The following is a 13,435-nucleotide window of genomic DNA, read 5'->3' on the forward strand; positions in this document are numbered from 1 at the left end:
TTGAATAACATGTTGGATTTTACTGCCATCTTTTAGTTATTTGAAAGTAAATAAGCATATACATATAAAAAAACTTAGAATAGGGATGTTGTGCATTTTAATTTTATTTAATATCTCAGAGATAATTTTATAAGTAATGGAAAAAAATATAATCACTTCTCAGCTTTTTGACTAAGATCAAAATATAATAGGAAAGTATAAAAATAATTTGTTTATGTGTATGCGTTATTAATTTTTATTGACTTACGATGATTTTTTTTTCTCTTTCTTTCCTCCTCCTTTGAATAAACTAGTTGCATGAGAGTTTTTTACAGTTCTATTACATATTTTACTGTTTTTCGTGCAATAGACACTGCTAATAGGAGACATGATCAATTTCTGTTGACACCAAAATGGTCAGTATATGTAAAATGCCTTAAGAATATTGCAAATGTATAGTATTTTAAGAATAACAGGAAAAGCTGACCGCATAACACTGTTATGCATTCATTCATTTTAATAAGAAAAAGAAGATTGACATATACAAAATTGAAAAATTCATACATATTTCATTTTTAAGCTGTTTTAAAAGTTAACAAGAATAACCTACTTGTTCAATAACAGAGAAGGAGAAAGTAAAAGAGCTTATATAGTGATCAATGTTAAAGTTGCAGAGATATGTTCAATGGATGTAAAAAACACAAGAAAATTGCCTTGGCTTTTTACCTTTATAATTTGATTCTTACACACTATTGCTGGACCATTTCAAAGCAAAAGATCACTAGAATCAACAGATTTCCTGGATGTTTAGATATGTCAGATTCATTCTGTATGAATTTGATCATCATTGTTTATTGCTATATCCATAATTGATCATTTGTTCAAATTGTAACTATTTAATAATTGTTTAATATTTTTAGTCCAATCTAAGATATTGCAGTCAATTTATATTCTTTAAATCATGTGCTTTTGATAAAATAAAAATATTAGTTACACATACTTTTTTTAGAAAATATAGTTGTAACATGCATTATTGCATTTATAAAGAAATAAGCTATATATCGAAAGAATATAAAATAATTTTTATAAAACCTTGAAAAGTTAATGTATAAATTATTTTTAAAAAAAATTTTAAATCTTGAATGTAGTTTTTATTGGGCATAATTTTTTTTCTACTATTCTGATTTTTTTTTTTTTTTTTTTTTTTTTTTGTGGCTTTAATTCTGTTATATATATTTTTCATGTATGTAAGCTAAGTATTTGTATATGTACCAGGTGAATTTTACATTTTATATTTTTCCCCTTCATTTTATATTTTGAAGTGCTATATTTTAAATCACCTTTTAAAAAAATTTAAAGCATTTGGATTGGATTTTTTTAAAAATATGTTGTTAGATACAAAAGAGCTTTTGAAATGCACTTTTATAGATTCAATAAGAACACATGTTCTCTAAGGTGTATCTCATAACAGTTAATTGGTTTTTTTAGCTGTAATGTACATTGATTATAATTAAACTTAATACTGTGTATATGCTCTATTAAAATGCATTCGTTAAAAATTAACGATTATATACTTAAATATTTAGATCTGTTTCTTTAATGCTTAATATGCTCAATGTTTTATGTGTCTTAGAAAGAACTAATTGTTCTTATGTGCCTTACATATTGTGATATATCTAATTCTTACTCTGTTATAATGTTGTTTTGCAGAAAAAAAATCACTTTAGATTTTATTCTGATACATTTTTGTTACTTATATCTAGACTTTAGAATGTCTAGAATGTACATATATTAGCCTGGAGCTTCAAGGTTTTAGATTTTCTTTTTACTACCAAAAATGATACTGCTTATAATTTATCAGTTTTTAGACTAATAAAGAAATTTATTTGAACATTTTCTTTTTTTTCCCCCTTTATTTTGATGATTAAAAATGTGTTAATGATTGCTGCATTTCAGTCTGTAATATGAAGCAGAAAATATATGCATTTGTCTACCGTAAGATTTCTTTTTACAATGACATGGAATTTCCTCATGCCGTTTACTATACTGCTTACTACATCACTTTACTATAAAATTTACTGTACTAAAGATATTTAATACAATAACAAAAAACATCCAAACTTTTTTAGCGATATTTTCTGAAATAATTATAATTGAATCATTTATATTCCAAATTGAAGAGTGAGAAATTATCTTTTTAATGATAAAGATTTCATTTCCTAATCAGTTTTTCTTAAATTTTATAATATTTCAGAAATCTTTAAGATTCAATTTAAAGAAAATTTCTGGGTTGTAAGTGGAATATATTTTTTTCTTTCGTCATATCTTTAACTCTCGCGTTTTTGTCTTTGTTCAATGTAAACAAAGAAAAATTGCCTCTTTTTTTTTACACCAATTAAAACAAAATTGCTAGACTCATGCTAAGTGGTTCAGATACAAAAAAAAAAAAAAAAAAGAGAGAGAGAGAGAAATGAGTCTAAATGTCGATCAAGGGTTCAGAGAACGTTGTAGAAAGGGAACAAAACTAAACGTAATTCAATGTAATGAAAATCTAATATTTATTTTTAATTAATTTAAAATGTTGGAATTACTTGAAAATACATTTTTAAAACCTAAAAACTTTTTTTTCAACCTTAACACACATAAATACTGATAATACATGAAAAAAAAAATTGACTTTTTTTTTTACATAGCTTAACAATTAATAGCACATTTGTAAAACATTACTCTTTAAATTAAAAATGATAACAGTAACAGGGGAAACTGTTTGTGTGTTGGAATCTGAAAGGATTTTTTTCTCTCCACGTACTCTTACACGTATCTCTGACACGTACTCTTCGAAGTCATGTTATCTACCTAGTCACAAGAACATTTTGCGTTAGTATAGGCAATTTAAAGATGCAGGTTACTTATGCATAAAGAAATCAGTGGCCGATCAAGTGTCTCGGGAAAAAAATGGTGGATAGGGTAGGTGACGTAACGACGAAGTCAACTATATTTGGAGATTGTAAATTGAAATTCCTCCCAAAATGGTATGTCAAATTTTATGTAACTGATTAAAATCCCATCTCTATCATTTAAAATTACTTCAGAACTTAAAACCTAAGATAAAAATCTTCAATTAGATTCTTTCAAGAATCATTGGAATATGAAGAATGTATTGATGTTTATAAAGAAATATTCCATGTATTGAGAAGTGCGAATCATCACATTGTTAAGAGTTTAGAGCATAGGTTCCCAAAGTGGTCCAGGTGGACCCCCAGGGGTCCATAGGAGACCACACGGGGGTCCACGTAGACGTGAAAAGAAAACAGGGGTTCACAAGTTGTAAGTGGGGGTCCACAAAAAATTACTAAACACTAAAAACGAAAAATTACACGACACTAAAGGCGAATCGATATTTAATGTCCTGAGTGATTTTTTTACAGAAAAATCTATTCCATTTACAAACATTATTTCGGTGGCAGCAGATGGAGATCCTGCCATGTTCGGGCGATATCTTTGGTTTATAAGCCATCTTAAAAGAATAATACCAGGACTAATTGCAATTCACTGTGTCAGCAACCGACAACACCTTGTAGCGAAAAATTTGAGTGATAGATTGCACCAATCGCTTCAATTTGTGATTAACGCAGTTAATAAAATAAGAAGCAATGCTTTGAATACCCGTTTATTTGCACTAGTGTGCGATGAAAATGATGAAGATTTCCAACGACTGCTATTACATATTGAAGTACGCTGGTTGTCGAAAGGTGCATGCTTATCGAGATTTTACTCACTTTTCGAATCAGTGATAGAGTGTCTGGAAACTAAAGCACCAGATTTAAAAGAAAATCTGATCAAATATAAAGCGAACATTGCGTACTTAACAGATTTTTTCATAAAATTCAATGACGTTAACTTGCAGTTACAAGGGGACAGCCTTAATTTAATAAAAACAAAGGGTGTAATTTCGGCTTGTCTTGATAACTTGAAATTAATGAAGCAAAATCTTAGTCGGCGAGAATTCTCCCAGTTTCCGCACTTGTCACAGATAGAATGTCTTGATGAGGATATTCAGACATACGCTCGACATTTAAATGCCCTGCATGATGACTTCAAAAATAGATTTGAAGATATTCTGACGATGGAAATACCACCATGGATCATAACCCAATTTGATGAAACGGAAGAGGCGAATATGGTATTACAAGAGGAGCTACTTGAGTTCAGCACCAGCGAGGAACTGAAGGTGAAATTTAAAAAAGGCTATCAAACATTTTGGGTGCAAGCAGAAATCCCCGAAAAATATCCTGGGCTGTGGGAAATTGCGAGAAAATTTTTGATAGCGTTTCCCTCGTCATATCTTGTCGAAAGAAGTTATAGTGCCGTTACGAACCTGTTAACAAAAATAAAGGAGCAGATTGAACATCACAGAATGGGGAGATTTGAGATTACTTCTTACAAAACTGAAGCCAAATATTGATAATTTGCTGTCAATTCATCAAGTACATCCATCTCATTAAAAGTAATACTATTTTTTATTGTTGATTTACATTTCAGAGTTCATTGTTGATTTTTTGTCAATTGTTGATTGTTTGTAATAATAAATGTTTATAATTTTGTATAACCACAAGTATTATTTTAATAAATAGGACACAAGAAAATGAGCTACTTTTTTTTCCTTCTTAACACCCCCAATTTAGGGTGATATTTTTTTGGAGTTTTGGGAATGCAGTAGAAATTTAGCAGCAGGGGGTCTACCGAAAATAGTAAAACTTTGAAAGTGGTCCACGAGAAAAAAAAAGTTTGGGAACCTCTGGTTTAGAGCAATGAGGCACACCCAGAAATTGTGAAGTTGCTGAGAAATTCACCAAACTTTAATATTTTTTGTGTTGCAAATCAAATTGTATGGACTCTACCTCCCCTCTCAGATAAAACAATAAAAAGTAGCAACTATCTGGATATGCGGAAAATATAATTATTTCCACAACTACGCGAGAACAATAAAGTGAGAAGTATATTTAAATACATAAAAGAGATTAAAAAGAAGACAGTAGTATATGAGACATTTTTTTTCAGTACAATTTTATCACAAAGTGTTGTAAGATTTTGTTCGCCCAAATATTGAATAACCTTATCAATGTGGGCTACAGCTGCGTCAGAGCTTACTTTTCTTCTGCGACTTATCCTGGTAGCCCTCAAACCTCTCAAAAAGTGTATCTAATGTTCCACCTAGATTCCTTCTTAGTTCAAAACTTAAAATATTGGTGCCTCAATTAATCGATGTTAACCTACCGATATTATCTTCATCGATATTATCTCCTCCAGTAACAGCACTTTTTTATTCGGAATATTTTACTTGTCGCTTCGAGGACGATTCACCAATCAGCTGGTGGTGCTAGTTCGAGCTATATTAATACATATTAATCATTCATTGATTACTTCATCTACTGGACAAATCCAGTAAAATAATATCTTTTGATTTTATATTTGTTTGAAGTGTCTTAGTTCTTTATAATCTTTTATAATAATGAAATGCTTACATTTATAATTATAGTTCATTTCAGCAATTTTTATAATTTTAATTACTTTTTATAATATATATTTAAATAATAAATAAAAAACATTTTCACTTTGTTGTTAAAATAAAAAGATTAACTAAAATAAATCTTAGTATTTAGATTAAATTAAAAATGCAATTTAATGTTAAATAAAGTTGACTCATGATTTAAAAAAGGACGTTTTAATGTACACTGCTTAGAACTACAAAATGTTTAAATCCTCCAATGGATAAGACCAGGGGACTGAATATATATTATTTAATTTTTTTTCACCAATACACATGTTACTGTAAATAACATAAAGTTCTTTACATCATTTAAAGTATTTTACTAATAGGAATTATATATCTATTTCTAACAGTTTAAAAATTAGCTATTGGAACATGAGTAAGTCTTGTTCCTTGTCTTGTACAGATCCAGCTATTAATGCGTCGTATGTCCTGTCGTGGTAAAACGCAAAAATACGTTGTTGCCTCCGGAAACCTAGAGAGTCTGATGTGTCCTGCGAAATGTTGGTAAGTGTACAGATATCATAGGACAGCGAGTGAACAGATGATAGCATATGCACTGTGAAAATTGTGCCATTAGTTAGATTCCATTAAATCCCATGTAAACTTGGAGTAATATAAACAAGACTTTAGAGAAGACATTTTCTATATTAAATATAGCCCTATGTTGCTTCCTAGCTACAGGTTGCTGATCCTTAAGTTCTTTTCCACCATAATACACCTCTGAAACCCTAAAATTTCAATTTCATTCCTAAATTCCGCATGCAGTTAACACAGCTTACAGCTCCTTCTCTGAAATGTTCGTTCAAACAGCAGTAAATAAATGGGTTGTAACATACGGAACTCATCGCCAGCCAATGACAGATGAAAAAAATAGTGGTGGGAGTTGATGACTTGTAGATGAACTGGAAAGCATTGAATTCGTGAAGTAAGTAGAACACATTCAGCGGTAACCAGCACATGGCGAATACAATCACCACACGAATCAACATTTTGATTGTCTGTAATATAAAAAAGGGATTATTTATAAATTAAAAAAATAATTGGCAAGAAAAATAATGGTTTCTTACGAATATAAGAAAATGTATTTATATATTTATAATAATTATGAAAATTAAAGAATCTGTCCACCAGCCCAACCACTGGTTCGTCATTTTTTAATTTCATAAGATAACATGGTCCCTAGATATCTCATCAACGGTTGCCAATGCCTTGCACCCCCATTATCGAGATAAATATCCAAACACTATTTCATAATTTTAGAGTAATCAGCCTTAGAGAAACACCGAGCCCTTACTAGCGTATCTTCTTCGAGACAGTAAAATGGAATAAGCTGAAATCGCCCGTTCTTATAAAATTCAAATTTTTACGACTTATTCAGTTTTAGTCATGATAGGGTGACCCTTGGTTTTAATTTAAAATATAGGTTTCTCAAGAATATTTTACTAAATGTAATTCATCAGACCAAGAATCTGTAAAAAATTATGAAATTCGTTATTCATCAGAACATTTATTGTTTCAAATTACATAAAATAGTATTCTTTACTATATTTAGAACATTTTTCTTGTTAGATGTATATGCCTACTACAGATTGTTCAGAAACTAAGTATTGTTACAAACCTGTAATTTTGCTTCCCAGCACGAATAGTGTCATCATAAGAAAGACCGTTGAACAGTAATCTGTATTGGATGCTGCTGGATGCCGAGCCAGTTATCCCAGAGCTTGGTGACAAACTTGGCGACAAATTTCGTAATAAAATGGATAATGCTGGAAACTTCGGGAATTTTATCGATTCGTCCGTTAGGAATCAAGATACGCCTAATTAGTCTAGAAGCTTCTAGCCCCGCCTCCCGGTAACCACAAAAGGCCGGCACTCTCAAGCTGTGTGTGTCATTGACAGTTGTCGTCGTGAATTGTAGTCGGAGTAGCCGATAAGTGATGAGTCTTCGAGAGGAAAGCGAAGAAACAGCGGAGTGCCAGCGTTGTGTGCAGCGAGTGCTCAACTGCTGCATGCCATGGAAGAAGCGTCGTATTTTTTGTGTAGTAGTCATTTGTGAAAAGTAGTGAGTCGGCAGCTAAAGTGAGAAGTTCAGCTGTTGGAGAGACCGTAGAGCGAAGCTCCGAGGATCCCCTTTCCTGCTGGATTCTGTCTGACCATTTCGTGCACTGTAGACGATTATTACTTGTTAGCTGCTGTCTGCTGTAGTGTGCTAATGTGTGCTGTCCTGGATTCGGTTTTCTTTTCGGCTGTAAATATTTGGCGTCTGTGTATTCGTCTTCTTTGTGTTCGTCTCTTCGTGTAAATAAACGTCGTTGTATTCTACTGACGTCTGCTGATGGTATGTTCTCTTCACTATACGTCCACTACAAAAGAACCCGCCGGTGAAGAAAATCCTTAACCAGATTAACCAGATTAGAACAGACTATGTATGACTTCTATATGTATATGAATCATGTGTACCTTAAATCCAACAGAATTATTGAAATAACCCTTGAACAGCTGTTATTTATTTAATAATTGATGAAATCTCTTGCTATTTTTTTCATTGATTTTCTATTTTTTTTCTATTGATTATCTTTGTAAAAATTTCTCGTTATGGGATTGGCAATTTATTTATTTTTTTGGAAACATTAGTTATGTCCTCAAAAATAAATTCTTGTTCTATTATTAGTTTTAATTATTATTATTATTTTTTTTTTACCATTTTAAATATTTTTGTGATAATTTATTAGTGTTTGGTGAACATTATATAATGTTTTGTGCGGGATTTCATCTTTTTTAGTAAAAATATTTAAATCAAAATACATGTCCGCTATACTGGACATTCTAACTCAATGCATGTTTCAAGCAACTGTAATGCTGCTAAGCAGCAAAGCTGAAGTTATTATTTTTTATTCTGTTTAAATCTTCTATTAATTTAAAATAATAAATTTTGTGCACGTAAAACGTCATTTTTGATATTGATATTGATATTAATATTTTTGGAACATAATTGTCTCTTAGATTTTTCAAATTTGTATAATCAAGTATTGATTTATGAAAATCTTGAATATATAATATTTTTGATTTGAGCTGTGGTGAATAGCATATAAGTCAGTTAACAGCTCTGCTACCGAGCAATTGTTTTGGTATCATGGTTATGTTACTGGACTGCGAACCACAAGGTCTCAGGTTCTATCCTCGCGCATTACATTCCGCCACAGAGCAAAGAGGTAAAACTAACATTATATATCTGAAATTTAAAGTGTGTTAATATCTAAGAAGAGTTGAATTTTCTCTGAAATAGCTATTGTTTGATAATTATTATTAACTAAATAATTTTGTTTAAATCTGCAAAAGTCGACTTAATTGCAATAAAAAAATATCAAGTTTTTAGGACTGCTAAAGCATGTCCCTGAAAATTGATTATTTGCTTGCTGCTTTATTATAACTTCTCTCATGACAAGAATAGACTTGTGCTATAAACAGTGGGTGTTTTCCTTAATTTTCTCTAATTGTTATCTAACCAGGTACCTTTATGTTGTGCTTCGTTGGATAATAAAGAGAAGTAAGAATGCATTTTGGACTTTTTATAAAAGAAAATATTTTTGTAATGATATTAATTTAATAATCGGGGAAGAATTTTCTGAATTTTAATAATTTTCTAATTTTTTTTGCCTAATTTCTAACAACAAATTACATTTTTGCCCTGAAATTCAAATATTTTTCGTTGTTTCATCAAATATTTAATCACAAGATTTTCGTTCATTGCTATAAGCTGAAGAAGAAGGATTCTGTTTATATCTGCGTAGTTATCGTAACCAATAAAAATAATTACAATAATATGAAATTAGATGAAATATTTAAAAGACAATAACGTTTTTAACCTTCTAATAATTTTTTAGAACTTCTGGGTAATTTTTTAAAATCACAGTTTAGATGCGATGCTTGTAAATAAGTTCAAATAATTTTCAAAAAAGTGAACTGATACTGTATGTTGCACGTTAATAATATGATATAATAAAAACTTGTAGTAAAAATAAACACTCTAAACTGCGAAAACGCGGGATTCAATAGAAAATGGACTGATTGCCAACCAGCGGAAATCGGGGGGATAAGCAGCTGGAGGGTTAATATCATGACGCCATGAAACTAAATGATCTCCAATACGAATGTTTATGTACAGAAATAACAGAAAATATACAAGATTTTTTTAAATAACACAGCTTTAACCCCTTCGCATACAATGACGTGTCTGAAACGTACATTGAATTACTGAATTTTAAATTTTAAATCTTCAATTAGATGAAAATATTAGGTAATTTAAAATGCAAAAATCATTCAGAAATGCTTCAATATCTCAAAGCCCCTTATATTATTATAGGAATTAAAATAACAGTAAATGCCACAGATAGGATGCATCATCTAATTAGGAAATAAAATAAATTCGTGTGTCAAGGGGTTAATAAATGACCATTTGACGAAATCATGTATATGGAATTATGTCCAAGCAATTTAATTAAAACATATCAGTATCTCTGACACACCAGGTAGTCGCCAAGGACAATTAGTGTATAATAAGAAATTTTTTAAATTAAGCTACGATACACTTATGAAAGCTTTTGCTACACTCTACACCCTTGCTGGACTACATAGACGTTGACTTTAGGCCTTTAATACCTTTATTTTAAAAGAGGGATGTTAAATTCACTATTCAAAACGAAAGAAATGGTTAAATAAATTCAAAGAAAAGATTCATTGTTTACTTACTTTGTTCTTCGATTTCGCTTGACTAATGAGCTGAGCCTCTGTGACAACCCCCAGAGTGTTTCGAGACCAAATTTTTGCGACGATTATGCAGTAGAGGATTCCAGTGACTGACAAGGGCAAGATATACTGAGTGATAAATGTGGCCAGCGTAATCCAGGTGCTCATGTTCTCTGGGTATACGGATCGACAGCGAGTGAGAGGTCTGTAGGTGAAGAAGGAATCGACTTCGCTGAAGATGGCGTGTGGGAGAGAGAGGATTGCTGCTGATATCCATATGCATATAATTGTTTTGAAAGCCTAGATAAAGAAATAACCATTGATAAATTGGACTGAAAACAAGTTTTAAGAGGTAATATCATGTGTTTCATTTCTTTTGTCAATACTATTTTTTATTTCCTCATGTATGAATTATAGAAAAGTATTGTAATTGTCAACACTTCAGACCTCTCTGAAACTAAAAAATACTATGTTTTTTTGGGGGGGCATTATGTCTGTCTGTGAACACGATAGCTCAAAAACGCTTTCAACTAGACAGATGAAATTTGGTATATTGATTTTAAATCGGATTTTAGATTTCTATCAAATTTTGAACGAAATATGTTCATAGGAAGTCTTTGTCTGTCTTACTATTTAAGTGCAATTGAAAACTACAAATGGAAACAGCTAGATAGATAAAATTTGATACGCAGGTTTAGAATCTAAAATTCTTACCAAAAATTTGAATCAAATCTGTTAAAGATTTGCAAGTCTGTCAGTCCGTATTTCCGCATGCATGGAAGCACAATAATCCATAAACGTATGACTTAAATCAATGAAGTTTGGTATGTGATCTTGTAATTACATTTCTAGTTCCTTGTCAAATTTCGGTTTCAATGAATTCGTAAAAAATATCTAAAAAGCATATTCTTACGATAGATTCAGTGAAAAAGCTAGATTCACACAGGAGATCTATATTTCGTAACTATTGCTTGCCAATGTCATGCAGGCATTCGTACTGATCGTTGCTGTAACTACTAAAATATGGTGATCGGTTGAAACCCGAAGACTGATCATTAGTATATATTGTATTTGAAAATCCTGCTTGCTATTTTTGTTATCAACGTCCTTTTTTCTGAATTAATACAAAGCCTTAAAGATGCACAGAATAAGCATTTCGATGTCTTTATACGAATGTGGGACTTAGCATTAAAGTAATTTTTTTTCTGTAGGAAAGGGTAGAACGTATCAAAGTATTGCTTAGGCATATTGGTTGCTAATTATATGCAATCAAAGCATATAACCCATCAACATACGGCATAGTTTGACTCATCACACTTTGTCACGACTCATCACATACGACGTGAGTTTTGTCAGATCGAAGGGAGTGCAGATGAGAATACAAATAGTAGAATAATGTGTTGGAAATTTATCAAAAACATGGCAATATACGGTGATATTCACAGATCTGTCGAAGAAGATTAGGATGACGATTTGTAAATCAGGTACAGCGTGCACACATCCATTCTTCACTTGTATGAATAGAGTTTAGAAGTTCCTGAGAGTTTTTGGATGCCAAAGTCATTTGGAAAATCGCATGAGCTTACTGATATATATTAACCATGTTTAATGAGTCACATTTTATTTTGTACCCACTGCATAAACTCTAAAGAAAGAACTGAAAAATCAAGGACGAAAATATAAAAATTGTTCGTCTTAATGATACGTTAATTTGTCTAAATGGATTTATTTTTATATCTTCAATATTAAGAAAGTTATAACGAAATGAAAATTTCCACCCTCCACCATTTCCACCCCCTTTGAGCTAGATAGGTCATTTACGAACTTTACTTTGGCCATTACTAAGGCTATTACTTTTGAACGAAGATTTGAGTTCTAGGAACCATGATCGGTGAAGAAATGAAGAAATTTTCTCCGAGGTCTTGTCATGAGAACCATTGCAATAGGTAGCCTTCCTATATGAATCTACCTAATTTGTTCCATTCAGGAAGCATCTTGTAAGCTACATATTCCCACAGAAAAAAAAAATTAAGATCTTCAAAAATATGCGTACAGACACTTATCTTACATTACTAAACTGATAGGTATTCAGCAAAAATAATTAGTTTGGATTGGTTGGTTATTTTCTTAATTTTAAGTTAAGATTGTTCTCAATGAGGAGTTATATCTGTTGATACTATACTATAGTCATGATATACTATACATTATCATTCAAAGAAATATTTAAAAAAAAGAATTAGTTTCAAGATAATCAGTACTTACTTGCATTGGTGCCATTTTGGGCCTTAGTGGCTTACTGATAATGCGATACCTATCCACAGCAATGCATGTCATGGTAAAAGTTGAAACATACACAAAAGTCACTTGCATTAGTGGTACCAGTGAACACATGAAGTCACCGAAAGGCCAGTTGTTGAGAAGTAATCCGACGACGTTGAAAGGTATGTTTAGAACTGTCATCAAGAGGTCTGATAGAGCCAAATTGGCGATGAAAACGTATTTGGCACTCCGCAAACTTGCATTACGAATAACAATACTAAATACGAGTAGATTTCCGAATGTGCTCATTATAAATATAGCACTATATGAGATTATGATCAGGACCTCTTTTGCAGATATTCTTGACTCTTTGCCAAAAACAGAAGTCCAGAATTTGTTCTTTTGAGTGCTCGCTGAAAATTCTTCTGTTACATTAGCGAGCACATCTGTTGCATTCATTTTGGAAATCAATAACAAATAAATTTTACCCTACTGCCTTAAATTAATTCTGAAGCAATATGTTATATTATTATGTAAACTGGTAAACGGCTAAATGAAAAGGAATTAAAATTTTAATTCAAAATTACCATAAAAATCCTTAAAAGAGTTTCGTTTTTTTGTATTAATAACTTTTATTTCAAGTAAACATATAGTTACTAGAATGAACTGATGACCATTTATAAAAACTAAAAATAAGAAATAGTGCAATTAACAACTCACCAAAATTTACAAACCAAATATTAGTTTATATATTCTTCTAAGAATTTTAGTTTTTAAAACATAACTGAAATATATTCATACTTTTTGTTTCTTTAGTTAATAAAAACATAGGTTTAAAATCGGCCTAGGAAGTTATAAAGTTTCAGAAAAGGGCAGCAATCTTACAATTATCACTTT

General features: G+C 31.1%; 1 protein-coding gene across 1 annotated transcript; it reads right to left on the reverse strand.

The window, feature by feature from the left end:
* Positions 1-4,318: 4,318 nt before the first annotated feature.
* LOC129968255 (G-protein coupled receptor 83-like) lies at positions 4,319-12,997 on the reverse strand. The gene is made up of 4 exons (XM_056082111.1): positions 12,542-12,997; positions 10,283-10,579; positions 6,313-6,531; positions 4,319-4,357 (listed from the first exon to the last, which is right to left on the reverse strand). The coding sequence occupies exons 1-4, from the start codon at positions 12,995-12,997 to the stop codon at positions 4,319-4,321; spliced, it is 1,011 nt and encodes a 336-aa protein (XP_055938086.1).
* Between the last annotated feature and the right edge of the window lie 438 nt (positions 12,998-13,435).

This window comes from Argiope bruennichi, chromosome 5 (genome assembly GCF_947563725.1).
Source record: "Argiope bruennichi chromosome 5, qqArgBrue1.1, whole genome shotgun sequence".
NCBI lineage: Eukaryota > Metazoa > Arthropoda > Arachnida > Araneae > Araneidae > Argiope > Argiope bruennichi.